The following is a 12,785-nucleotide window of genomic DNA, read 5'->3' on the forward strand; positions in this document are numbered from 1 at the left end:
AGGTCTTTGAAACTATTATGGTATCTTGGACCACATACATCATTTGATTATTTTGTTGTATGCATATTATTGTACGTTTAATTGGACCACAACTGATTTCTTGTTTGATTTCTTGCATTTTATACATATTAGTGTGATCCAAAATTACACAGCAGTAGAAGTACTAGCTTTGTTTTGGCATGAGAACATGTTATTTTTATCCGAGGGAGATCATGAAGGTGTATGCTCTATTCTGTTTTATTTTTATTTTTATTTTTTTTATAATCCAGGAACTCCAGCCTTGCACCAACCCTTTGGACCCCTACAAACGGCACCAAACCTGGAGCCTACAACCCACCCTCCCAGAACCTCAGATATGTAAATCCGGGTTTGATCCCAAACAGCAAAAACAGTACTGGTCATAAGGCGCAAAGTCCAGCAGAAAATACCAGAGGCACCTCCCACCACTCGAACTCGCAACCTCGCGACCATCCCCTCCCACCTCCACCGCTGGCTACCCCGTGGGGGGGCATTCTGTCTTAATATTGGGAATCATAGTGCACTCCTTAGAAGAAGTTGCTTGGAAAGCAAGGAATTAATATTGAGAAAAATAAATATCGAGTCGAATTTATATAAAATAAATAAAAAGGGTTACTTTTTTTTATTGGTACTCTTTTTAAAAAAGTAGAAATTTTTTAATGTAGTTTATCCACATTAAGTCTTTGCTCACGGGACCAATATTTCACCTTTTATAGTCTGATAAAGAAACGACAAGCTGATGGCCTCAAAAGTCAAGAATGATGAGATAAGACAGGTTTATGAAAAAAGTCCAATATCAATATATTTAATTAATCAATTAATTAATCAGATCCAAACTATCCATTAGGTAGGTGGGCGCACATGCAAAATGTTGGGGAGCTAGGTTACGTGATCTAAGTCATTGTTTATAGAAAATTTTGGCCTCCGTCCACATGATTGTGTCAGGTTGAAAATTTATGACCGTGTTTGTTGCCTAGTTTCGACAGGTTCATTGTCTCCACGTTTTACTTCTCCTGTGTGTTAGAAAATGAGGGTATCTCACTCATTGCCGTAATTGTTTTTCAATCACTTATTAGCAAAGTTGATTGTCTCCATCTTTTGCTGCTCCTGTGTCTTCATCATCTTTTGTGCTCGGTGCAACGTACCCATGGGCATGACAAATGGGAAGGGCTTCATGATGGGTTTTGCTGACTCAGAAAATTTTGCTCTCATGTTATTTGCGTTGTTCACGTGGAAGTTTTATTTGTGCTGGAGCTATGCTTTTATCCTCACTTAGGTTTTGCAAACTCATGGGCATAGCCTTGGGCTATAAATAGATGGCCTCACTGGCAGCTTCATTTCAAGCATCGATCGATCTCCTAGCCCCTCCTTTCCCATCAACAGTTTTTTTGACCAAAATGCGGAGCTTTATGAGTCTGTTTATGAACATAGTGCTGCTGTCAGCATCCTTGGCCGTTCATCCCTCTGCCGCTGCAAGCAGCAAACTGAGTTTTGCTGATGCAGTATGGAATGACTGTCGGGCAGAAGCACTTAACGCTTTGTACTCCCCATTTGTTGTGGCTTTGGCTGCCGGAAATCTCGATAACGAAACTTATGCGCAGTACATCTACCAAGATGCTCCTTATGCCCAGGCCGCAGCAGATGCGTGAGTTCTTTTCTTCTTCTCTTCCTCTTCCGGGCTCATGGAGTAGATAGGCACAGTTACTCCACCCCGAGTAGCTTTTCATTTCAATGCTGCATGCCCAGAAAAAAAAAAAAAAAAAAACTTTTTGTTTAGTGGGTGGTGGAGCCATTTTCATAAGAAGGCAAGGGGAAAAAAAATGAACATGATTGCTTGATTCTTCTGGAATTTGCAGGAACGTAGTGGCGTTGAATTATGCTGTTGATCCCCTGGCAAAGGAGATATTCGCCATGTTCAACGACTCCAATGCTCGGGGAGCAGAGTCCTTTCGGGTAAGACACTGGTCTCATTTACAACAATCTTTTCACTTAATTCATTGATAGTAATACAGACAGTGGTTTTCCACAGCAATGGTTGGATGAGCACATACCAAATGCAACATATCCCCTCAACAATGCCACCATAAATTACATGAACTTTCTGAACAACACAGCCCACGGCATAGTTGAAGGAATTGATGAGCCTTTCACAGGAAAAATCGCTTCGGTTCTCAGTATGGCTGCCTTCATTCCTTGTTGGAAGCTGTATTATCACATTGGCATGCAGATTGTGGCAGCCGTCGGGAACTACAGTGACAACCCTTATTACGACTGGATCTACGCCAACTCCAAGGAATCCTTAAAGGTAAGGCCTGTTTTGGATTTTTCCTTCCAAGTGCTTGTGTGACGTTTAGCATGATCATTGACAATCACCCTCCCTCCTACTTGTCCTGCGTTCTCCAGAATAAGCTTGTGACAATTGATGATGTCTTTGATACCCTCGCGGCAGACCTAACCGTAGAGGAACTCGCCATCGTAGAGCAGGTTCATCGACAGGGCATGAGATGCGAAGTAGAGTTCTTCCTTGCGCAGCCGCTCTTCCAATATACCTCAGTTCCCCTGTCGAGAGAACTGATCAACGCTACAGGGCGGCTTTTGATATTCTATGGTTTTGATGGAAGCAGCAATGTTGTGGATTCCTCTGTAGCTCTGGCCGACCTCGCAGTCTCATCAGCTTCTAACAAAACAAAAGCCAAGGCCACATGGGGCCGTCTCTTCTCGCAGTACAAGGAGGAGTATGGACTTGGAGTCGAGAACATCAGCAATTCCGCCCAAGGTACCAGCCTTTCCGGTTTCTTCTCCTGACTTGCTTTGGCATCTCCCACTATTCTTTCGTGGTTTTGATTTCGAGCTTCACCTCTGCCGCTGCAGCTGAGAAATTCGATTACTACAACCTTTCTAAAGAGTTTGAGAAATTCTCAATCATTGAAGGCGCAAACCTTTTGAGAGTGAATCGATCCGGAGCTCTTGCAGGCATACAAGCCAAGGCCACAGAAAGCGCAGGAGAAGATGCTATAATTCTCCAGGATTTCATCACCTTCTTCCGGAGGCTGGCGACGCGTCGAAAGTTGAACTCCACCGCTAATGTGATCTCCACAACTTGGAGCGCTTCTCTAGTTAAAGCAGTCTTTTCCTCTGGTATGTATCTTCCCGTCATCACCATGAGCAATGAGGATGGCCCTCCTGTCACTGATTGGATTCATTGGTTTTTGACTTTTGAGCAGTGGGTCTAAACCAACTCCAAGTTCATGCAAACGAGTTGGCATTTGAGGGATCGGTGTCCACCGGTGGGATTATCGACACCATAGTCTCTCCCGCAGACAGAGTTTCAGTCCTTGAGGAGATCGTGAATCAGTATTCAAACCAAAAAAAGTTGACAGTCTACGCAGGAGAATCAGTTGAAGAACTGCTGCCTCTGCTAAGGGCAGACATAGGCATAGTGGTGGGACCCAGTTCAAGCCTGAAGAGAGTGGGAACCCAGCTGGGCGTTACCTTTAGGTCATTGTTCTCGGCTTCCATCAGCGTTCAGAATGGTACCACCCCGACCCAAAGGCCTAATTGGAAAGCGTCACCGGGCCTTCTCTACACAGTTTCCAGCTGGACAGAGATCGATGCGTTCGTGCTTGGATGGCAGAATCACTTCGACATTGTTGGACGAGGAGCTCCGAGGAAATCACGAATGGGCTCATACCTTTCAAACAGAAAAATGGAGATGGGCGTTCCCATATTTATGTGAGAAAGATCGGTGGGGGTATTGTAACATCCTGAATTTCCATTTTTAATTTATGTAATTCTTGTCATCATGGTTAGATAGACTGCATGGGTGTGTGAGTCATGTAGTCGGGATGTCTGGTGGATGTTGTGAGTGTTTCGGGAAGTTCGGAGTGGACTTTTGCATATTCTGGGAGGTTAAGTCTACTTTGTAATACCCTGTATTACGTTGTGTCAAAAATAAATGATTTCTAATTATTTTTGAGAATGATATTGAGTGATTTGGAAAGCCCAAACGTCAGTTATGAGAAAATAGGCTAATAAATTACAGAAAAGGGGTTTCGATTGTCGAATCGACGATAAAGAATGCCTTAGGACTTAGATGCTTAGGAAAGAGGGTGCGATATTGATAAGCGTTTCGAGACATAATTTATGGCGCTAAAAGAAATTTAATCTGAGATAGTTTTTGGTACAACGAACATACAACTGCAAAAATCAAATGGTTAGGAGAGGGTCGAATGGAATGTCAGGAAAGGCAGAGGGGCCTTAATGGTGGTCCAATTTTGCGTATGAAACAACCCTGAAGTGATTTCAGATAAAATAAATGTCCCGTGCAAGCGTAGGAAAGAAATTAATTTTATCGAGTAGTGTCTAATATTAATTTTGCGAATATTAAAGGATGGCTAGCAAGTCTGATGGTTTTAATGGGTTTTCTTGAAATTTAATAAGTCTCAACGGGAATTAAAAGAGATTGGAGGGTATGGCGAAATTAGTACATAGTAGTAGTACAAATTATATGATATAATTATATATATATATATATGTGTGCGCGTATGCGTGAAGCATGGGCAAGCTACAGTGGGGTAGGAAATTGATTTGGATTGAAATGGATTGAGGGAATGGGAGCAGGTATGGGGCGTTTGAAGGAAGAAATCAAGAGAGAGAGAAAGAAGCTTGGAAAGTAAGAGAGAAAGGAGGAGTTGGCTGGAAAATTATTCAAGCGAGCAAAAGTGAGAATTCGGGGCTGAGTTCTTGTGAATTTGAAGGAGGTGTAAGAAGAGAATTTGTTCCTCTACGAGAGAGGAAAATTCTGCAACAAGAAGTGAGGAAAAAGAGTGAAAATCGAGGGAGATTTGAAGGAAAAACGAAGGCTGGTCGGAAAATTGCACTTCACCGGATAACTGACAGTAATAGTTGGAAAACGGCTCCGATCTGGCAATTTCTTTCCATAAAACTGTAGAGGAGGAAGAGAGGGAGCTGTAGGATCAAACGGGAGGTCAATCGAAGTTAAAATGAGGAAGATATGGCCAAAAAAACCGAGGCTGGTCGGGGTTCGCAGTGGCCGGAGCAGCGATTTCGACCGGCCGTTTGGCCACTTTCCGGCGACTTTTTGGAAAAACCGACCCCACCATCGTGTTCGGAAGCATCGATATAGGGGGGGGGGGGTGAGCTCAGATCAGCCATTGGAGCATCGCCGGCAGCCGGCCGGCGACCGGAAAAAGGTAGGAGATGATCGGAAAAAGAGGAAAAATAAGGAAAAAAAAGAAAAAGAAGAAAAAAATAGAAAGAAATTCACGAAAATTCTGGAAAATTTTCAAAAATTATGTTTTGACCTGTTTTACTGATCTGTGGAAAATATTTGGCAGAAAATAGTCTCTAGGCACGAGTTTCGAGGAAATGTCGTAGCATTAGAAATTGCCGAATCCTCTTTCGGGAAGGTGAGATAAGCTCCAAAAATTCTGAGAAAATTACTATATAAATATTTTTCAGTGATCTACGTGTCTATGGTGTTAGATTGACTTGTTGAGATGCCTAGGATAGGGTTTCTTTAGAAATGCCTAGGCCTCGTTTTGCGTGCCAATCCCGAAACGATTCTATTTTACTATTCTACCCTTGTTACTGTTCATTTCATGCTTTATATGTCATTGTGAAAGCATGATCTCGATTTATACTTGTCACGCCTCAGTTTGCGTGCATTGATATTGGCATTTGAATTCTCGTGCATCCGGGGTTGGGGACTTAGTGGGGGATGTTACCGAAGAGCCCTATGCCGGAATTGTCTGATGGGGTATACCGTGCCGGGGTAGTGTGGCCCCAGTGTGTGTTTGCCAGTGTGACCGCTTTGAAATCCGTGCTTGGGTGACAGGACAGTCCGCCTACTAGGTGTGTGTCGGCATGTCTAATTATCTCTCATGAGCATGTTATACTCCTGTTTATCTCTCTTAGATGTCATAATCTAATTGTTTTGGACACTCGTCCCTGGAACATTTTTCCTCATTCCAGATGACATTTCTCGCTGGTCTGGCAAGGAGCGAGCTGAATAATTGATATGAGGGTATTGTCGATTAATGCATGTGTCCTATTTGCTTCCCTATTGTTGTTATGTATTATTTTGAGGTTTTGAACCTAGATATGTAATAGTGTTTTGGAAACTCGTATAATGAATTATGTAATGTATGGCTTGATGTGACCTATGACACCATTAGTGGTTCGTGGAGATTGATTCGAGGTTCTTAAGAGACGGCCCGATGACGTTGATTATTGTATTTCTTTATTTTTTATTATTCATGATTATCGAAGACCCGGTCGTTACAGACTTAAAGTGGGTGAAGAGTCGACTGAGCTTAAGTCAAGTTAAGGTCTATGTTCAATCGACTTAATGTTAAGTCAACTTAGGGTGCATGTTAAGTCGACTTAATGGGGTGAACCTAAGTCGACTTATCTGCAATCAGATTGCGAAATTTAAGAAACCCTCTCGCGTGAAATGGCAGCAGAAGCAGCGGGCAAAGAGAGTGAAGAAAAGAGAAGAAAAGAAGGAAAATAAGAGAAAAGAGGTAGAAAAAGGTAAGATCCGACCGCTAGGAATTATATTTAAGTAGTATTGAGCCTTTTGGGCGGATTAATTTTGGACTTAAACAGTTAAAATTGTGTATATAAATGATGGTATTTTTGGGTAATGTTGGCTTTGTCAGGAAAAGGAGATTTATTTGGCTAATCTGGACTTGGATAAAGGAGTTCCAGCTATTGAGGCAAGTTCCTTCTTTTATTTTTATTATATGATGCTTATGGTGGCCCATAGCCTATGTGGGGTCGGTGTGTGTATATGTTTGGTTGGGTTAGGAGGATTTGTTCCCCTCCTACTTTCCTTTCAGCGGGATGATGCGTTTTTGTGGGGTTATGGTCAGGGTTTGCTCACCCTGCCAATGAGGCTTTTGTTCCTCGTGTGTTGACCATTGTGGGTCTGCATTGACGCGTGAGTATGGTTCTGCGTCCTTGAGACACATTTGTGTGGGTTATTGTGAGGTGTTTTACCATATATGTATATGATGACATGCATGGATATATGGGTATTCCCACGCGTGTGTGTGGATGGTGATTATGTGTTATGGGTGCACATGACATTACATTATGCATGATGATGATGATGGGGATGGTATTGGTGGGGCCCGAGGGGCCTATCCACGTGCGATCGTATCGTGAGGGTGATCCATGATTAGGAGTTTGGCAGGGCGGACACCCTCTGGCGTTTGGCAGTGGCTCGCGGCACCTTGATACATATTGGCATACTTGCATTGCACCCTCTATATTATTATGTGATAGTAAGAGTTGCCCTATCATATTGATATTGTGTATGAGTATATACCCCTTCTATACTTTATTATTGTGCTGAGTTAGGGTTGGGGCATTCTCTCTTATTGTTATTTCCTGTTCAGTATTTCCTTGTTTATGCTTGTTGAGTCTTGTGACTCACTCCTTACTTTTGCATTATTCCAGGTCGTGGCAAGAGCATAGTAGGTGAGGATTCCAGTAGGCCTGGCGCAGCTTAGAGGGTGTACAGAGCAGTCTTATGTCGGCCCCAACCTTATTTATGGTTGTTCCGGCATCTTGGGTTGTGTATCATATTAAATCCCAGGATCGCTGATGTTTATTATATGTGCATGATGTGGCTTTTCCCTTTTGGTAGTCTCAGTTGCAATTTTGCGTGTGTATTGGGCCAAGCTTCCAGGCTGTGCTAATTTCGGTAGTTACCTATATTTTTTACGCCCTTCCTCAGCTGCCTCTAGCCAGGGTAGTTAGGGTGGGGGTGTCACAGATTTGTGGTATTAGAGCGAGAAATTGCACACTGGGAACCATTAGGGACGAGTCTCTGTACACCCATAGGAAGTTGTGGTTGAGTCAAGTCGTGTGAGTCATGTGGGATAGTTATATGACCTGGAATCAGATGTGTGCAGGCGATGAGTGGTGAGAGAGGTAGACTGCGAGGTCAGGAGCGTGGCCAATCATCTTCTGGAGCTGACGATCCTATGCCACTTGGTGGCGAGTGGCAGCAGGAGATGGTAGAGATGCGTAGTGCTATAGCTGAGATGATGTGGACAGTGCAGACCTTGGTGGCAGACCGGGGTCAAGGCGAGGGTCAAGATTGGGCCGAGCCTGAGCAGCAGGGCCAGGGTCAGGCCGAGCAGACGAGTGTACCTAAGCCTCCGGGATCGGATAGGCAGGCGGAGATGCAGTTGATGAGGGACTTCATGTCTTTGCGCCCTTCTGAGTTTTGTGGTGGTGTTGATGCAGGGACTGCAGAGGATTGGATGCTTGCTATAGAGAAGCATCTGCAAACTGTTGGGTGCTCAGGACCTCAACAGGTGAGATTGGCTACATTTATGTTGAGAGGTGATGCTGAGCGTTGGTGGCAGATGGCCTGTCAGCGATATGCAAGAAGAGGGGTCTAGTGGGCGGAGTTTCAGGCTGCTTTTAGTGAGCGATATGTCCCTAGTTGGATGAGAGAGCAGCAGATTTATGATTTCATTGAGTTGACCCAGGGAGACCAGACGGTGGCGCAGTATGAGACAGATTTTGCAGCCTTGGCACGATTTGCTCCGGCATTGATTGATACTGAGGAGATGAAGTCCTCGAAGTTTCAGAGGGGCCTTCGAGAGGAGATTCGACATGCGTTGGTAGGGGCATATATCTCAGATTTTCCATCAGTCGTTCGCCGAGCCTATATTATCGAGCGGGATTTAGAGGAGGCTCGAGCTACCTAGGCACGACAAAGAGCTACAGCGCAGAGTCAGGGAGCTAGTAGTAGCAGCAGTAGTGGCAGCAAGAAGAGATGATGGGAGCAATGTTCAGGCAGGAGTTCAGTCGTTCCTTCAGTATGCTCTAGTTGTGGTAGGTGACATACCGGTACTTGTCGTTCGGGGACCATTGTGTGTTATGGTTGTGGTTAGCCTGGACATAAACGTGATGAGTGCCCACGTCGTCAGTCAGGGATAGGGCAGTCCAGGGATGCAGACCTGATATGTTACAGATGCAGTCAGAGGGGGCATCGAGCTTCCAAGTGTTCTCAGCCGCCCCAGTTTCCCTCTAGTGAGCAGCAGGGTAGAGGACGAGGATTCAGGCGAGCTTTTAGATTGCCTACTCCCGGGATGCAGAGTGGTACAGCTTCTTCAGCTACAGGACCGACAGTGCCTACCCAGTCAGTAGTTCCAGACAGACCTTTGACTCAAGGTCGAGTTTTTACAGTTTCAGCTGTCAAGGCTGAGCAGGGTCTTGAGTTGGTGCAAGGTATCCTTTCTTTTTATGATTCAAATGTTCAGGTATTGTTTGACACGGGATCCACTCATTCCTTCATTGCTCCACAGGTAGTTAGTCATCTTCCACTTCTAGTTTGTCAGTTGCCTTTCCAGTTGGTGGTGACTACTCCTGGTGGTGTTGTTTTGAGGAGCCATGAGGTGGTGCATGATTGCGCTCTTATGATAGATGACCGAGAGTGTCTTGGAGACTTGATAGTCTTGGATATTCGTGACTTTGACATCATCCTAGGGATGGATTGGTTGGCCTGTCATGGTGCCAAAGTAGATTGTCATAGGAGAGAGATTTCCTTTGAGGTGCCAGGTCAGTTAGCGTTGGTATTCCGAGGGACTAAACCCATGGATGCTACTCCGATGATTTCAGTGGTGAGAGCGGAGGATCTATTACGACAAGGCTATGAGGGCTACTTGGCTTGGGTTGCATATGTGAGTGGAGGCCAGAGGATGGAGCCTACAGAGATCCATATAGTGCAAGAGTATCTTGATGTTTTTCCTGATGATTTGCCTAGATTACCTTCACCACGAGAGCTTGATTTTCCCATTGAGTTGTTGCCAGGCATGCAGCCTATTTCTCGTACTCCCTATCGAATGGCACCGAGTGAGTTGAAAGAATTGAAGAGGCAGTTGCAGGATTTGATAGAGAAAGGATTTATTAGACCCAATACTTCTCCGTGGGGTGCACCTGTGCTTTTTGTTAGGAAGAATGATGGTTCTATGAGATTGTGTATTGATTATGGGCAGTTGAATCAGATGACTCAGAAGAACAAGTATCCTCTTCCTCGAGTAGATGATCTATTAGATCAGTTGCAAGGTGCATCTATGTTTTCAAAGATTGATTTGCGGTCTGGTTATCATCAGATTCAGGTGAGAGATGAGGACATAGCAAAGACTGCTTTTCGGACTCGAACGCTGATGGAAACTGTGTAGAGAAGGCATGATTTATGGCGCTGAAAGAAATTGAATCTGAGATAGTTTTTGGTACAACGAAAATACAGCTGTGAAAACCGAATGGTTAGGAGAAGGTCGAATGGAATATCAGGGAAGGCAGAGGGGCCCTGAGGGTGGTTCAATTTTGCATATAGGCCAACCCTGAAATGATTTCAGATGAAATAAATGTCTCGTGCAGGCGTAGGGACGAAATTAATTTTTATCGAGTAGTGTCTGGTATTAATTTTACGAATATTAAAGGGTGGCTTGCAAATTTGATGGTTCTAATGGGTTTCTTGAAATTTAACAAGTCTCAAAGGGAATTAAAAGAGATTGGAGGGTTTATGATGCAATTAGTACATAGTATAATATGTAAATAGTACAATTATATGATATAATTATATATATATGTGTGTGTAAGGTATGCGTGAAGCATGGGCAAGCTACAGGGGAATGGATTTGATTTGGATAGGAGTGGATTGAGGGAATGGGGGAGCAAGTGGTATGGGGCGTCCGTGATCAATAGAAGGGGGGAGAGAGAAATAGAGATTAAGAGAGAGTGATTGAGAGAGAAATGAGTGATGGAGGAATGGCTGAGAAAAGGAAGCGGCTGGAGAAGGAGGAGCAACGGTTGGTAGCGACGACGGCGAGCGGCAGCTAGCAGCGAAGGCGGCGGGCGGTCGCGGGCCGGGCGAAGCTGGTGACGGAGACTGTGGTGGCCGGCAGAGGCAACTGCGACCGGAGGGGGAGCTCGCGGCGAGCAGCCATGGCGGATGCGCAGGGAAGAAAAAGAAGAAGAAGGAAGAAGAAGAAGAAGAAGAAGAAGAAAAAAAAGAGAGAAAAATGAAGAAATATGAGGCAGTCCGGCAGCAGTAGGGGACGCGCAAGAAGGAGGAGGGAAGAAGAAGAAGAAGAAAAAAAAAATGAGAAAAGAAAAGAAAGAAAAAAAAGAAAGGAAAAATGGAAGAAAAATAGAAAAAAAAAAGGGAAAGAAGGAGAGACCCAGCGGCCATGGTGGACGTGCAGGAAGGAGGAGAGAAGAAGAAGAAGAGAAAAAACAAAAAAAGAAGAAAAGAAAAAGGAAAGGAAAGAAAGAAAAGAAAATGGAAGAAAATAGAGAAATAAGGAAAAAAGGGTGGAAAATTCTAGAAAATTTTAGAAAAATATCTTGAAGTCTATGTTGATGAATCGTGTTGAAGTTTGCTCCAAAAGAAGATCATGGTGCGAAAATCGAGACCCGATTGCTATATAAAAGAACACCGAATCGCTTCACGGAAAGGTCAGTTATCTTCGAAAATTCTTTCAAAAATTTCAGATATATGAGAAGGACATTTTAGAATTATTGATGTTTAGAATTGGAAGAAAATGCATGGATAATATTTATTTTGATTTTGAGGTATTAATTGCTGAAAAATTAAGGAGAAAATAAGAAATAAATAGAAAATAGATTCTGAAAATTATGAGGATTTTTTTGAGAACTTGGAAAATTTCTATGGAAGGTTTGGTCATCCAATATTTGGAAAATAATGAGAGATGATATTTATTTTGATTATTTGGGAGAATATAGGGGGAAATTATGGAAAATAGAAAGAAAATAAAAAAATGAAAAATATTGATACTATTTAAATAATTGTGGCTTTAGAGAATCTTGATTGCGGTGCTTGGAGTCCTTGTGATTTTTGAGGGTCGGTACGCGAATCGAGGCAAAATCTGACATTATTTGAGGTGAGTGGTTTCAGCCGATTTCAGGTAAATATTTTCGTTGAAAAATTACCTTATGGAAATCATGTTGACATGTTTTGGTATGCCATGCACCATGTAGTTGCATGTACATGTGATAAGAATGATTATGCATCTATTCACGAGATTTTATTGGGCTTACATTTGCATTATGGTACGTTTGGGAGCACGGACAGGCATCGTTACTCCTCTCGGCCTAGTGTGATGGCCGGTAACATGGAGAGTAGGCGCAGGCTTGAATGGAGCAATATGCTCAAGAAATACTTTTATCAAGAAATGTTTTTACTAAAATTATGCCTCGTCAGCCCAAACCAGGATTATGAATATTTGCATTGGGGTACGTTTGGGAGCATAGACAGGCATCGCTACTCTTCTCGGCCTAGTGTGATGGCCGGTAAGATGGAGAGTAGTCGCAAGCTTGAATGGAGCAATATGCTCAAGAAATGTTTTTATCAATAAATGTTTTTATTGAAATTATGCCTCGTCGGCCCAAACCAGGATTATGAACATTTTGCATTATATGCACGATCATGATGTGAATGATGCGCCCTTACTTAGATGTCAATATCTAACTTGGACTTTGTCCTTGGAACATTCAAACGTTCCAGTTGGGGCTTGCGGTGATGGTACAGGAAAAGGAAAAAAGTGACGTCATAGCACGTCAAGGAATTTGGTATGTAAATTCTCATGTAATTTCGATATTTCCTTTTGTCATGAGGATTCAGCTGCGATCCACTCATATTGAGAAACTCATGTACTCTTGTGAGATGTTTTGTTAAGAACTCATGTATTAGTTGTCAT

At 43.3% G+C, this 12,785-nt stretch overlaps 1 protein-coding gene across 1 annotated transcript; it reads left to right on the forward strand.

The window, feature by feature from the left end:
• The first annotated feature begins 1,083 nt into the window (after window positions 1-1,083).
• LOC127793257 (bifunctional TH2 protein, mitochondrial-like) lies at window positions 1,084-4,000 on the forward strand. The gene is made up of 6 exons (XM_052324094.1): window positions 1,084-1,663; window positions 1,875-1,971; window positions 2,048-2,323; window positions 2,422-2,794; window positions 2,890-3,156; window positions 3,243-4,000. Exons 1-6 carry the CDS (start codon window positions 1,335-1,337, stop codon window positions 3,752-3,754), a joined length of 1,854 nt encoding a protein of 617 aa, XP_052180054.1. The 5' UTR covers window positions 1,084-1,334; the 3' UTR covers window positions 3,755-4,000.
• The last annotated feature ends 8,785 nt before the right edge of the window (window positions 4,001-12,785 follow it).

This window comes from Diospyros lotus, unplaced genomic scaffold, assembly GCF_014633365.1.
Source record: "Diospyros lotus cultivar Yz01 unplaced genomic scaffold, ASM1463336v1 superscaf1, whole genome shotgun sequence".
Classification (NCBI taxonomy): domain Eukaryota; kingdom Viridiplantae; phylum Streptophyta; class Magnoliopsida; order Ericales; family Ebenaceae; genus Diospyros; species Diospyros lotus.